This window comes from Carettochelys insculpta, unplaced genomic scaffold (assembly GCF_033958435.1).
Source record: "Carettochelys insculpta isolate YL-2023 unplaced genomic scaffold, ASM3395843v1 scaffold_0072, whole genome shotgun sequence".
Taxonomy (NCBI): Eukaryota; Metazoa; Chordata; order Testudines; family Carettochelyidae; genus Carettochelys; species Carettochelys insculpta.
In genome coordinates, this window is record NW_027439109.1 from 23,259 (window position 1) to 38,152 (window position 14,894).

At 43.0% G+C, this 14,894-nt stretch overlaps 1 protein-coding gene across 1 annotated transcript; it reads right to left on the reverse strand.

Annotated features, from left to right (window-relative positions):
• Window positions 1-1,656: 1,656 nt before the first annotated feature.
• Window positions 1,657-13,572, reverse strand: LOC142006475 (sterile alpha motif domain-containing protein 9-like). Its single transcript, XM_074983237.1, has 4 exons — window positions 12,814-13,572; window positions 10,614-10,733; window positions 8,706-8,753; window positions 1,657-7,740 (listed from the first exon to the last, which is right to left on the reverse strand). Exons 3-4 carry the CDS (start codon window positions 8,707-8,709, stop codon window positions 2,945-2,947), a joined length of 4,800 nt encoding a protein of 1,599 aa, XP_074839338.1. The 5' UTR covers window positions 8,710-8,753; window positions 10,614-10,733; window positions 12,814-13,572; the 3' UTR covers window positions 1,657-2,944.
• Window positions 13,573-14,894: the final 1,322 nt, after the last annotated feature.

Here is a 14,894-nt window from a genome sequence, read left to right on the forward strand (position 1 = left end):
GTGGGTGCAGGAGAGGAGTCTGGCCTGGGGGAGGGTTGTAGGAGAGAACGAAGGGTCTGCGAGAGAGCTGGGAATGCAGAAGGGGGTTGGATGCCAGTGGTAGTCTTTGGCTGGGAGGTGTGTACCTAAGCTGCTCCTGGCCAGCAGCACTCTCAGGCTGGCTTCCCTGCCTGCCAGCAGCCCCAGACTGCTCAAAGTGGGGTGCTGTCCATGTGGCTTCCTGTGCCTCTGCTAAGCCTACCTAATAATGCCTTGCTGGAACCAAGGGTGCTGACGGGCATTGCATGTCTGCAATGCCCCTGGCCATCATGTGGGCTGCCGAGCTTGTAGAATCCACCATGACTTGAAGTGCCATCAATGAAACCATACACCCCTGTAAGACGGCAGTGAAGTCAGGCTTATCGGCTGCTGGCAGTCTTGGAACTTAATGAGTTGAAGACATAGTGGCTGAGCGACACCAGACAGACAGCTGCAGGCACCCCATGGAATAAAGCTTTCTCCCAAACAAACCCAGAGATTTGACTTCTGTTTTTAGGAGTGGTGCTTGGTGCTCCTGATTTTTATGGCAGTTAACCATACCACCACAAACTAATCTGGTGAGGGGGCAGATATATAAATGCTCGTACCCCTTTTGAAGCACAAAGTACCTTTGGTCGACCCTCTTGGTCATTGGAGGAAAAGATGTCAGGGTCTGCCACAGAACCTTAGTGTTCACCCTAGTGGTCTTAAAAAGTGTCAGGGTGGCCCAGTCCGGCTCCTCTGCAGACAGCACATCTATGATAGTGTGCTGCTTCCACAGCCACCTCAGCAGGGAGGTTAAAGCCCTGTGCCACCCAATGGAGAAAGTCCTGATGGATCTTGGTGTCCATGGAGGACGGCAAGATGGATGTCCCTGCCACCACATGGTCCAGCAAGGATGCGGAGGGTGCCAGTAGGGCACGAGTCTCCTTCTCCTTGAGCTCCCCTTGTTTTGCCTGGCCTGCAGGTTGCACCACTTGGTTAAGATGTACAGCTTGGTGCTGACCCCTAGGAATGGGAGTAACATGTTCTTCCCCTTTGGCTTCTGTGGTTCCTGGGAATAACCCTGCATTTCAGCAGATACCAATTTCTATCCATGCATATCCACATCTGGCTAGAAATTTGTTCCAGCACAGAGTTCTATATATGAGTGGTTTCTCTGTATTACATTAAGTTAAAAACAGGTCAGCTGATTTTAACAGCCTTCTTTGTAACTAACTTCATTTAAATTTAAAAACAACTTCCTCTTCTCCCTGATTTTGAACAGAGAAGTAGGGCTTAATTATTGTATAAAGGAAAATGGTGGCTAATTCTACTTTCACATTAAACTGCAAAACTAAGTGTCTGCCCCAGAGATATTAATTGTTGAGTATTTTTGAAAAAATTGTATCTGTCTGCCTTTTATCGCCTGTCTGTGTTGACAGATATCGGAGGGTAGGTGTGTTCATCTGTATCTACACAAATAGCAGGGATTCCCATGGCCCTTTAAAGACTAATAGATTCATTTGGGCATAAGCATTTGTGGTCAAAAACCTATTTCATCAGCTGCATCTGTCCACAAAAGCCTATGTTCAGATAAACCTATTAGTCTTTAAGGTGCTGCAGGACTCCTCCTCATGTCTACAGTAAACAATTTGGGAACATCATGCAAAGGATATTTTTACTTCCAGTGAAATTTAAGGGAGATAGTAGTAGTAGTAGTAGTAGTAGTAATAATTAATAATACAATAACAATGAAAGAATTAAAAGTGCAATCTCCAAAAAGAATATATTGATTTACTTTACATGCTTGTTTATACAGCATTAAAAATGAATTGGTGTAGTAAAGATATTTATAATATGAGGGCTTTGTCTTGCCAACATTAGTATATTATAATGTACACAAATTATTGATGTTCAAATAAGACTATGAAATCAGTAAATATGTAAGACCTGTCATAAACTATGTGACATGAAAATGATTTGTCAGTGCTTTTCCTGCAAAATATAACCTAGCAGTGTTAGACCTGCTCATGTGTGGCTTTTTTTTTTTTGCCTTAAACTATGTGAATTTGTAACAATGCTTAGAGGATTTTTTTCACTTCAAGCTATTTACATAATTCAAGAAGACAGCTGCTAAAGATAGATTAGCCACTATTTCACCTGCTTTATCTACTTTTTTAAAGAACTGATGTGCAAAATACTACAGTATTTTCAACAAATGCTTACTTTTCCTCCCCCAAAAAACTATTTCTTGCACCACTTCACCCTCCCCCAAAAAACAACAAAGGAGTTGCTGCATTATTGAATGTGGTTATTGAATACAGTATGTGACACTATACAGTGAAGTATACTTAATAGTCTGTTCATGTGTACAAAATTAATCATTTTGAAGTTCTTTTCTTTCCTTGGAAAATACTGAAATAAAATTACAGAACACAATTACAAATGATATTCTTTCCTACGGTGCTTTTAATGCATCTAAGAAGCAAAATAAAGTATATAATGTAATTACTGTGGAATCCACTGTCTGGATTTTGGAGGAAAAGATTAAATTGACATTAACACTGCTTCATACAGTAGTGGATGTAGCATCTAAGTGCCAAATGATCTTTGACAGTTTGTCATTGCCTATCTCTTTTGCATATTTCAGTCTTGTCCATAACTAATGTGCTACTTAGTTGCATTCTTTTAAATTATTTTTTCACTTATAAATTTAACAAGTGGCTGGAGCCATAATTATTCAGTTGCTGTGTTCCATGGTAATAAATTTTTCTTTAAAAATTAGTTTCCAGATTTTCTAGATGATGAAGCAGGGTTGTTATGCTTCTCCCCATAATTCTTAGGGCTTGTTTTTTCCTGGGTTTCATACTTGAAGTACAACGTGTTTTAATGTAACAAATAAGACTAATACAGTACATGACTTTATAGAAGAGATTTTTTTTCTTTACTTATTAACCTGAATGTCATGGGCAGCAAGACCATTAAATGAAAATCCTAAATAAAATGTCACATTTTCATTTCCTTGAGGCACAGAATCATAATGTAATGCTAAAATATGAATCTGTCCAACATGACCCCGTACAAACAGTTTTCCATTCTCTGTCCAACCTGAAACCCTTCTTAGAACATCACGTATTTTACCTATGTTCCACACCTCGCCATGTTGCCACTTCATCCGCCGATCATTTAGGGATCCGTCAATTAATTTATCAATCCTAGTCTTATGCACAATCTTTCTAAGACCACAGCCTTTTCCTAGGAAGAAATGTGTGTAGATTTTCTTTTTTCTTGGAGCAACATTTTTGACCTTGATGTCATGCATGCGTTTCATAGTTTGAAGAGCTAATACGAGCATATCGTCTTTATCTGAATTAGGTTCTTTGTCTAATGCATCATCAGGCCAGTACAGCAAGGTGAGCAAAAAATAGGCACTTGCAGGAAATGCTGTTCTTCTCTGCTTAAAAAATCTATTGCTGAGTGCTCTAAGTGTTTGAAAAGGAAGAAGTTTGGAAGATCCAGGAGCTAAACATGCTAGTGTGATATGACACAAAATATAATTAATGAGATCAATGTCGTCCAGCCTCTCTTTCTGTGGGTCATCAGGGTAGAAATTAATTATTTGTTCTAACTTTTCAACTGACCTCTTCTCTTTCGAATCTGACAAAAATGAGAGAATGGTAGTAACATTGCCACCACCATACTTATAAATACTCATGCGTCTGACAAGTTGAGTTTCGGATTCTGAATTATCTTCTCCCAGATTTTTTGAAGTGAAGAATTGAGCATATACCTCACATTGTCTTTTCAGCCACTTTCGTGGATTGTAAACTTGTTCTTCCTTCTCCTCCTTTGTTCCCTCATCTTCTTTCTCCTGGTTTTTATCAGTTTGGAAGTAACTTAGGTCTTCCGAAATCCAGTCCAGAGCATTGTAAATGTTCTGGCGTAAGCCTTTTAAACGGCTATGAAGCTTTCCCCATGGTTTTTTAATTTCCTCTGGAATGTAGTCTGTTAGCAAATAACGCACAAGCTCAGAATGTTCCCCTTGTGTGTTTTTAGGAAATACCTCAAGTGTAGACAAGAATTTTAGTAGACGACATCCCACTTCAACCTCTCCAAAGTAGCCAGCGTTATTCATGCTGTCGATCTCTGCCTTTGCAGCCTGTTGTGCAGCCCTGAAGCATTTCATAGCTTTAAGGGCAATTTCTATCATCTGAATGACTTCATCAGGAGTGACCTCGTCTGTCCTTTTGTCTACAGTAAAACTAAACCATTTCCTGTATACTTGACCTTCTGTATCCAAAATAAAAGAATCATTTGGCAAATGAGATTTGGCTGCTCCTGCCCAATACTCTGCATCCTCAAATTTTTCATAATTGTAATGCAGTCGAGCAAGCTGCTGGGCAAAGAAAGCATCCTTTCCCAGGCATTCGTAGGCTGTTTTTAAAACCTCTATCGCTTTTTCACAGTTTTCAACCTTACAGATATGCTCAATGAATGGAGAGAAGAGACTGTCAGTATTGTCTCCCCTGCTCTTCTTGTCACGTCGTATGAACAGATCTCTGATGAATTTCATGAAGTCGTCTCGTCCAAATCTGTGGTGTAACAGCACTTTTTCTTGGAGAAGGTTCATTGCAGTTTGACTCTGAGGCTGACTCCCTGAGAGCTGATATAGAATTTCTTTTGCAACCAGGTAATGTATGATGTGGACAGATGAAATACAGGTGGTATTTTCTCTTAATTCTATAAAAATAACCCTTGCCTGTTCACTTAAGTTATTTTTGAAATCATACTCTCTCACTCTCTTTTCAGTATATGCTCCCAGCCCTAGAAAAGCCTCACAGTGTGACAATGAAATGTATGAATTATGTACATAGCAGTTGAGCAAAGCAACATACCTCATTAAATTAGTAACAGGGGAAGAAAGGTCTATGCCCTGGAGCAAGTGCTCTACAAATTCTCTTACATATGTTTCATTAAACTCCTCACTCATTAGGACAAATGTAAGAATAAATTCAGGTTTGAAGTCTTTCTGCTTTTTAAGTTTTTCAATTTTGGTTTTAAACAGGTGTTTCTCTTGGTCTGTCAGTTTGTGAGTGACAGCAACTGTATCAAGGGGAGAAGCTTTGCAAAGTTTTTCAGGGACGTTAGATCGTTTACAACCCATAAGGATGAAACAAGGCTTGGAAAAATGACTTCTTCGAGCTGCCATTGCATCCATTAAATCATGTTTTAATTCATCCAGATAATCTTCGTCATAGTCTTCAACCAGGAGGAGGACTGGAAGAGAGTTCTTCAAGTCATTTTCATCATATTCTCTAAAATTAACTGCATGCTGGCAGACAGTTGCCACTGGGTATGTGGATTTGACCACAGCACATCTTAAATCCTTTCTTCTTTTCCATAGTACTTGCCTTGCAATGGTGCTTCCTCCGCTTCCAGGTTGATGAAATATTTTTAATTTAGCCACAGAATACCTGATTCTGTTCCCATGCAAAATATCATCCAAGATTTTATGAACATCTCTGCAGGCCTCCCGTTCAATGACTTCTCCACAGCTTGCTTTATCAGCAAGCCAGAAGTTTTTCCAGCTGACTTTTCTACCCTGGTAAAATGTCCGTTCTGTCTCCTCTATTTCTTTTGTGCTCAGAAGATCCAATTTGATATCATCACATTGATCTGTACACAAAATTTCAAGGGAAAACATTTTCTCTTCTTCCAGTGTTGGAAGCACACACAGACCTTTTGTAGAAACTGGTAAATGTCTAGGACATATTGTGGATGGAAGCATTTTTTGAACAGTGGCATCTACATGACTTAGCTTCATGCCCACAATACTTCTCTCTTCTAGTGTCTCACTATTACAAGATGCCTGAGCTAGGTTAGCCCACTTCTTGTAATTTTCTTTGGATTCTGCAATGCATATGATATAATCCATTCCATTCATTTCTGCATAGAATTCATGGAAGGTGTCTACAAGTGGCTTCTTCACAGGTGAGCACAGGAGGAAAAGCACCACAAAAGATCCCTTAGGAAGGATTTCATCACAGATAAATGAAATGGCTTTCTTCAGATACTTCTTCTTTTTTTTAATCCAAGTGTCTTCATCACAAGGCTTCTCGTCCCCAAGGAAGTCACTACGTCCATTGCAAAATGTCCAGCTGGTGTGATCAAATAGGCCCAGATGTTTTTGAAATTCAGTGGTGCTCATTTTTGTTTCATTGGAATAATTGTGCAAAAAATGTGACCTTGTTGCATGATGCTCTTTATACTTGGCATATAAACCTGACACATTGGAATTCTCATCAAAGTCAAACACACAGAAAATATTCATGCGCATTAAAAAGTTGACAGATTTCAGATCCTGCTTTCCCCAGCTGTTTGTTACAAGAATGTACCACAGAGAATCATTCATATAGTTCTTTCCATCAGTGAATAGGACTGATAACTTTCGCCCTAAATTTTGGGAAATTTCCTTAGGATCCTCATTACTAGAGGACTCAGCTTTTTCTCTTCTGACATCCATCATATCCAAACCCTGAATAAATGTGACTAGGTCTTCGTTCTTTACTGGCTCAGACTTGGCTCCAACTCTTTGATAGAGAACATGAGTTTTGTCAAGGATCACTTTATTGTTGTCTTCATTAAATTTAGGCAAGCGTACTCGAAAGATCTTCCCCTTCACTATACTGGATGATGGTTCAATGTGAACCTCTACCACAAAGAGTTGTTCTTGACAGTCTTTCTGAATCACTTCAGTAAAAATAGGGGGGTGAATGCAATTTCTTGCAGTTTGTTGGTGAGAGGGCTCAAAACATTTTTCAATGTAGTTTAATGCATCAACATAGACATCTGTGTCTGTTACCGGTATGCCAGCTATCTGTCCATGTTTCCAGCCTTTGTCTTCAACACTGTCCATTACCCCGAAGTGTATTGTGCCATTTGTTCGAACATTCATGCAGGCTGATGCATATTTAATCACTTCACATGCAAACTTTGCTTGCAATCGTTGCCTGTCCAGCTTTGCAGCAATTGTAAAAGATTTGTATTCATGGCAAGGTGTGATCAAATCTATGACTCCAGTTTCTGGTGCAAGAATCCTGTTTTTCACATATTTAAAATTAGTATCTTCATTTTTAAATTGTCTAAATTTGCTCAGCGTTAATGGTTCAACTGTGTTTTCGTGTGAGGAATGACTTTTTCTACTTCCTTTCTTAGAAAGAGAGGATATTGTTTTTTCTGTGTGCTCCTTATCAGTCTCTTCTACTGCACCACAGTTGTCTGTTTTTGAAGAACCATTTTGGTATGATGTTACTTGAAAACTTTTGGACTCTGTGATGCTGAGGGCTTTTAAATCATGATCTGTCTCTTCAGTCAGTGTATTAGCCTTCATAGGCACAGCTGAATTCTTCTTTTTCATCTTCCTTTTATTACCATTGTTTGTGACATCAGAACCTAACACTTCTGAAGCCTTAATGCTGGGATTATCAGCATGGGCTGAGTCTATCCCTGCATTCTTGTGCATATGTTCCAAAAGTTCATTTCTTTTCCGTGTTACTATGTGGATTTGGCCTCCTTTCATACCCATGCTCCTGAGGAAAGGTTCATCTATCTCTTTGAGCACTGGGCCAGTCACTTCCTCTGCACATAGCTTTTCTACATATTCTTTCTTAATTCCAATGGATTCTAGCCAGCATCCAACATGGGACTCATTCCATTCAGCCAAAGGTAACGTTTTGTAGTCTGAAAAAAAATTGTGTGTCAGCAGCACATATTCAGGGACGGTTACTCTTTTTTTATTATTATTATTATTATTATTATTATTATTATTAGACAGTACTGTACTTTGTATTAGTGTTACAGTCCTCTTTAAAGCCTTGTTTTGATACAAAATTATGTGTGTTATAACACATTTGAAAAGTTTAGACTTTAACTAATCACATCCGCCCCCTCTACACTGGACCACCCTTCTGGAAGGGGCATGCTAATGAGCTGAGGGGGACATTCAAATGAGGCATGGATTTAAATGTCTCACATATTCCCACAAGATCTCACTTCCGGAAGAGCCTTTCCAGAAGCCAAAGCTGTCATGTAGACAGGGTTCCTTCGGAAGGAAACCCCCTTCCAGAAGACGCCTTATTCCTCAAACGTTTCTTTGAATTCTTTGAAGGTTTCTGCTGGTTTAAGGCCAGAGGTCACCATTACATCTTCTGGTCTGACCTGCATACCACAAGACATTAAATGTCTCCTAGAGACCTCTCTGTTATGTTCAGAGAGGTTAACAAAACTAAAGGATTTCAATCCTCAGGAGAATGCCTGGGGCACCCAGTGAAGCAAACTGGGCAAACCAAGTTGCCATCAGTGCCCAAATCCTTACAAGGGCAGGGGCTTGATCGGATGAAATGTGCCCAGATGATCCCAGCAGGTGAACAACTCCCCATGCTACAGAAGAAGGCAAAAAGCTATGGGTTAAGTTCTGAGATCTAGCTATAGTTGTGCTGATGACTTCCTCTGTGTTCCTGGGGAAGTCACTGAACTTCTATCTGTTCGCCTTCTGCTCAATGGGGATGCTACCTCCTTATCATTCTCATACAGCTGCTAAGAAGATTCACTAGTATGCCCCACGCATTGGATAAGTAAAATGTTACATATTCAAACATCAAATTCCATTACCTAAGAAGTACAAATATCTCAAAAGAGATACATACCCATTTTCTTGTAGAAGTAGTTTTATCTTCTCGCTTAGAAACTGAGAGCTAAGGGAGAAAAAAGCCATACCAAATAGCTGAATATAACATTTTTTAAATGATCTATATTGTTCACTCACTTTTGGGGGGATGTGAAGGAAACGTTTGTTATTTACTGAATTTAAACACCCCTGGATTTGTCATCCACCTCTGCCTTTTAGTCCCTAGAATGAAAGGCTTGGAAGCTTTTGATAGTCTCCCATAACATTTTTACCCATAAGTTAAGGAAGTATGGATAGGATACATGGAGTATAAGACAAATAGAAAGCTGGGTTGATGGTCAAGCTCGACAGGGAGTGGTCAATGGCTCAATATCTGTATGGCAGTCGGTTTCAAGTGGAGTGCCCCAAGGCTTGTTTCTAGGGATGGTTTTGCTCAACATCTTTATTAATGACCTGGATGAGGGACTGGATTGTACCCTCAGAAAGTTTGCAGATCACACTAAGCTAGGGGGAGTGGTGGATATGTTGGAGGGTAGAGATAAGATCCAGAGTGACCTGGATAAATAGGAGGATAGAGCCAAAAGAAATCTGATGTGGTTCAACAAGGAGAAGTATAGAGTCCTGTACTTGGGATGGAAGAATCTCTAGCATTGTTACAAGGTGGAGACCAACTAGCTAAGCATCAGTACAGTGGAAAGGGACCTAGGGGTTATGGTGGATGAGAGGCTGGATATGAGTAAAGAGTGTGCCCTTGTAGCCAATAAGGCTAGTGGCATATTGGGGTGCATTAGGAGAAGCATTTCGAGCAGATCTAGAGAAGTTGTTGTTCCCCTCTATTCAGCACTAGTGAGGCCACATGTGGAATATTGTGTCCAGTTTTGGGCCCCCCAGGATGTGGATGTACTGGAGCAGGTTCAGAGGGAGGTAATGAAAATAATTAAGGGGCTAGAGCACATGACTGTGAGGAGAGGCTGACGGATTTGGGCTTGTTTAGTTTACAGAAGAGAAGACTCGGGTGATTTAATAGCATCCTTCAACTTCCAGACAGGGAGTTCTAAAGAGGATGGAGAGAAACAGTTCTCAGTGGTGTCAGATGGCAGAACAAGGAGTCACAGTAGGAGAGGAGTAGGTTGGATATTAGGAAAACTACTTCACGAGGAGGGTGGTGAAGCACTGGAATGCATTGCCTTGAGAGGTGATAGAATCTCTATCCCTAGAGATTTTTAAGTCCCAGCTTGACAAAGTCCTGGCTGGGATGACTTAGTTGGGGTTGATCCTGCTTGCAGCAGGGGGCTGGACTAGATGACCTCCTGAGGTCCCTTCCAGCCCCATGATTCTATGATTTATAGTTAGAGTGGTATGATCCTGTCCCCTCCTTACTGTAGCCACATACTTTGACATGAAGGGGACTTAAACTGGCATAATTTAGTCCTGTCCTACAAACAACTCATCCAAAGGCGCAGTATGCAAAATAATATCCAATATTACAATTGTCTAAGAGTAAGAAAACAAAAATTGAACATTACTGCCTGCAGGTATTTATAAAAGGCCCCTCATACAAACTGAGACAATAGAACAGTTAGGCTATGTTTACGCTAGAGAGTTTTGTGGGAAAAACTGGGTTTTGCTGACAAAGCTTGTGGAGCACCTACACACAAGCTGTCGTTTTGTCTATAGAAACTGTAGAAATAAAGCCGTGTAGGCGCTCTGGGTGGCCCTTTTGTCAACAGAACCTGTCAAAAATTCTGTCTGCTTTTATGTATAGATGCAGTCTGTAGACAGAAGTTTTGTTGGAACATTTCTTCCAACTGTAACTGCTGTAGACAGATGCTTCTAGTCTGTATGTAGCCTAAAAGAATAACAACTAGTGCTTTAGAATATGTCACAGAAAATCTGTATGTACAAATCACCACAGCTGTTTCCATACCACACTATGAATGGTTACATCCGCTCTGTCATGCCAGGTCAGTGGAGGCAGGTTTCTCTAAACAGCAGAGATCCAGTTCCATGAAGGCAATTCCAGGCTCCTACGTTCTTCAGGGATGTACTGTAAATTGAGGTTTAAAGAGAGAAGAGTCATTAGAGTGGATAAAGAGAGCAGCCTGCAATAAAAAGGCAAGGTAAGCAGGGCCCCTCACGTGAACCAGACTTGCATATTGGGGTGATGAGAAATGCTTTGCCCTATAGGTTGGTTGGTGAGGTGAGTGTGGGCCTCAATACGTTGGAAAAAGGGTCAACAGCTATTGGGCCGACTGGGTAGAGACTGGTGATAGTGGATTAAAAAGGGAAAAAAATACACATAGTTAAGTAAACAACAAGCACATGGAACAAATATGCACAACCCCAAATCCACTCTCAGAAACAATGCTCAGGTTGCCAAGTACTTTTTTTTTACTTCTGTAGACTTTAGCTCATCCCCTTGGGATGGGGCCTAAATCAGTGAAATCCTTCCCCTCTACAGTAGACTGGGAATGCTAATTCCACAGCGGGGTCACAGCCAATGTTCCCATTATTCTTTGCCATCTGTATGTGAAATAAAGTTTTGTAGGTACCAAGGCGTGTGCAGATGTGCACCACTGATAGAAAAACAACACCTAGCTGTGGGTGCTCTGCTAATTAGCTGGGTGGCAGTTGAATTTCTCCTGAGTGGCTACACAAGCGCACAGGAAACACTGGGCACAGCCCAAGCCCTGCAGCATAGCAGGACCTAACAAGTCAGCCAGAGCGCTTGAGGAAACGAGTTATGTTTGTCAGTCCTGGCTGAAAAGTGCCACAAGGGGGCAGCTAAATGCAAGAACTGGGTGTGTTTCTGGGTGGTTACATTCCTGATCAGAATCAACATCTTTGAGAGAATAAAAATGGCCTTTATGCAGCCCTCTTCCAGGAAAGATGGAGCAAGCCCTTAGGCGGCCCACAATCAGCTGCCACTGGGGTTGTTTTAGCAACCAAAAGAGGAGGCCTCCCCCCAGTCCATACTAGAGATTTGGGGGTTGGGGGGGGTGTTAGTGATTCACTGCAGTAGTCTTGCAGGCCATAGAGCTATCCTGCATTGGTTATGTAACTTTTCCTATGGATTTGAGTCTTTTTCTGCCTTGGAAAAAGGAATATAGAGAAACCAGAAACTGAGCACTGGAAGTTGGTTTTGTGGAGGTCAACAAGTTTGCAAATCAGGCACTTTGGCCTGAAATTGTCCCTTCCTGAGTTACAGAAATCCCGCTCTAAAACAGAGTTGAAAATTAACAGGGGTGGGAGGGGGGAATCAAATGTTTCCTACAGTTTAAACCAGAGCTGCCCACACCGTGCTCCAGGGGTGTGGGCCCCTCATACTGGGAAAGGGACAGGAATGGGTGGCCCTGTATTTGGAGCAGGGGACTGGCAAAGGTCTGGCAGAATGATTACCTGGCAAAGGTAACACCAATGGGCTGTCAAAACAAAAAGCAGTCAAGTAGCACTTTAAAAACTAGTAAAATAATTTATTAAGTGAGCTTTCATGGGACAGACCCACTTCTTCAGACCATAGCCATACCAGAATAGACTCAATATTTACTTGATTGCTTTTTGTTTTGATAGTACATAGACTAGCACGGCTCCCTCTCTGTTACCAATGGGCTGTATTATCTTATGTCTGGGCAGGCTGGTGGGATGGAATGCAATACCTCAGAACCAGCCTGAAGGTATGGGGTTCTCCCTGGCTTCCAGTTAATCCCAGAGATCCACCCATGGGGCTTTCTCTTCAGGGCGCAGGGAGGCAGAAGGCAAAAACAAACTAGCACGCATGTCTTTCTCTTAGCCCTCTCCCACAGGCTTTTTTGCAGGTGGTCCCAAGAAACAGATTCCTGCTGCAGCAGCCACCCTCCCTAGGGAGAGGAAAGGTTCAGATGCGGAGAGGGGCAAGAATATAACAGCCATTTGCAACATGGCTGTTGCACTGTGAGGTCTTAGCCTGTGATCTGCACTATGCCTTAGGGCGCATCATTAGCATTGAGAGAGCCAGAAAAAATACCTGTGCCACAAAGAACATTGTAGTCATCCTCAGGCTCCCACACCCGAACCCCTCCTGATGAGCCAAACTACGTTTAATTAACAGAATCAAGATATTCCCAAGCAGAGCTGCAGGGCAGGCTTACCTGACCGAGGCTGCTGGGCGGGAGCTGCCTGCTCACTCACTGAAGCTCTAGCTCTGAGAGAGGAAAGGTTTCCTTTTACAGTTGGAGATGCAGCTTGTTTGCACAACAATGTCTTGCTGGACAGTAGCCTCTGGTGGTGAATTTTTCATTGGCCAGAGTGCCGCAAAAGTGCCTGGGCAAGACAGACTGAGCTGCCTCCTCTCCCTGCCCTTACGTCTGCTTGTACTCTAGCTGCTTCTGCTCAGGGGGTTGCTTGCATTTTCTTTTCCTGTTTAGCAGCCTGCCTTGCACAGAAGAGCTTGAAGCATGTCCAAGTCTCCACCCACCAACCGGAGGTTGCCTAGAACTGATCAGCCACAAAGGCACTTCCCTGTTGAGTTGTGAGCTTGCTTTAGGCGTGGTCTGTGCATTTTAATTTAACCATGTCAGCTTTTTCTGACTGGAATCACTAAATCTGCACAACCTTAGCATGTACCCAGCAATACTGGTGTTAAGATGCCTTTCCTTGAGGGGGAATGAAGTTATAACAATATAAGCACGTTTACCAAAGGGAGCTACATCCTTACTAAGTTGGTTGTACTAGTGTAGTGAAACAATACAATATTTGTGCCTAGGCAAGTCCTTCGCTTCAGACTGTACTGTGAGCCTGCCCCCAAGGAAGCAGTGGCGAGAGGGAGGAAGAGAAACAGAATGACAACCACCTTAGAAGGAAAGCAGGACACCTCGAGGCCTCCCTTCCTCTGCCTTGTGATAAGGGACCAGCTGAGCTTCCCAGTGCCTGAGGTTGCCTCCCTGCCCCCCCCCCCAACTGTGCATTGGACTAGACCACCCCCCCAAGCATCCCCCATATGCAGGGCCAACCCAAGTCTCCCCTTCAGCCTCTGCACATGGAACTAGCCCTGGGTGGGCAATAATTTTTGTTGTGAGGGCAGGGGGGAAAAACTCAGAGTTTGGTAACTGATCAGAGGCTGTACTTTTCCTGGAGGGGGTGTGGGGGCTGGGGTGGAGGTTGGGTGTAGAAGACAGCTTGTGCTAAGGTACTGGAGTGCAAGGAGGGTGTGGGGGTCTCACAGGGACTTTGGATGAAGGAGGGGGTTGTGACCTCAGGCAGGATGTTGGGGTTCTGGGCCTGGTAGAGTGTGTGGGTGCAGGAGAGGAGTCTGGCCTGGGGGAGGGTTGTAGGAGAGAACGAAGGGTCTGCGAGAGAGCTGGGAATGCAGAAGGGGGTTGGATGCCAGTGGTAGTCTTTGGCTGGGAGGTGTGTACCTAAGCTGCTCCTGGCCAGCAGCACTCTCAGGCTGGCTTCCCTGCCTGCCAGCAGCCCCAGACTGCTCAAAGTGGGGTGCTGTCCATGTGGCTTCCTGTGCCTCTGCTAAGCCTACCTAATAATGCCTTGCTGGAACCAAGGGTGCTGACGGGCATTGCATGTCTGCAATGCCCCTGGCCATCATGTGGGCTGCCGAGCTTGTAGAATCCACCATGACTTGAAGTGCCATCAATGAAACCATACACCCCTGTAAGACGGCAGTGAAGTCAGGCTTATCGGCTGCTGGCAGTCTTGGAACTTAATGAGTTGAAGACATAGTGGCTGAGCGACACCAGACAGACAGCTGCAGGCACCCCATGGAATAAAGCTTTCTCCCAAACAAACCCAGAGATTTGACTTCTGTTTTTAGGAGTGGTGCTTGGTGCTCCTGATTTTTATGGCAGTTAACCATACCACCACAAACTAATCTGGTGAGGGGGCAGATATATAAATGCTCGTACCCCTTTTGAAGCACAAAGTACCTTTGGTCGACCCTCTTGGTCATTGGAGGAAAAGATGTCAGGGTCTGCCACAGAACCTTAGTGTTCACCCTAGTGGTCTTAAAAAGTGTCAGGGTGGCCCAGTCCGGCTCCTCTGCAGACAGCACATCTATGATAGTGTGCTGCTTCCACAGCCACCTCAGCAGGGAGGTTAAAGCCCTGTGCCACCCAATGGAGAAAGTCCTGATGGATCTTGGTGTCCATGGAGGACGGCAAGATGGATGTCCCTGCCACCACATGGTCCAGCAAGGATGCGGAGGGTGCCAGTAGGGCAC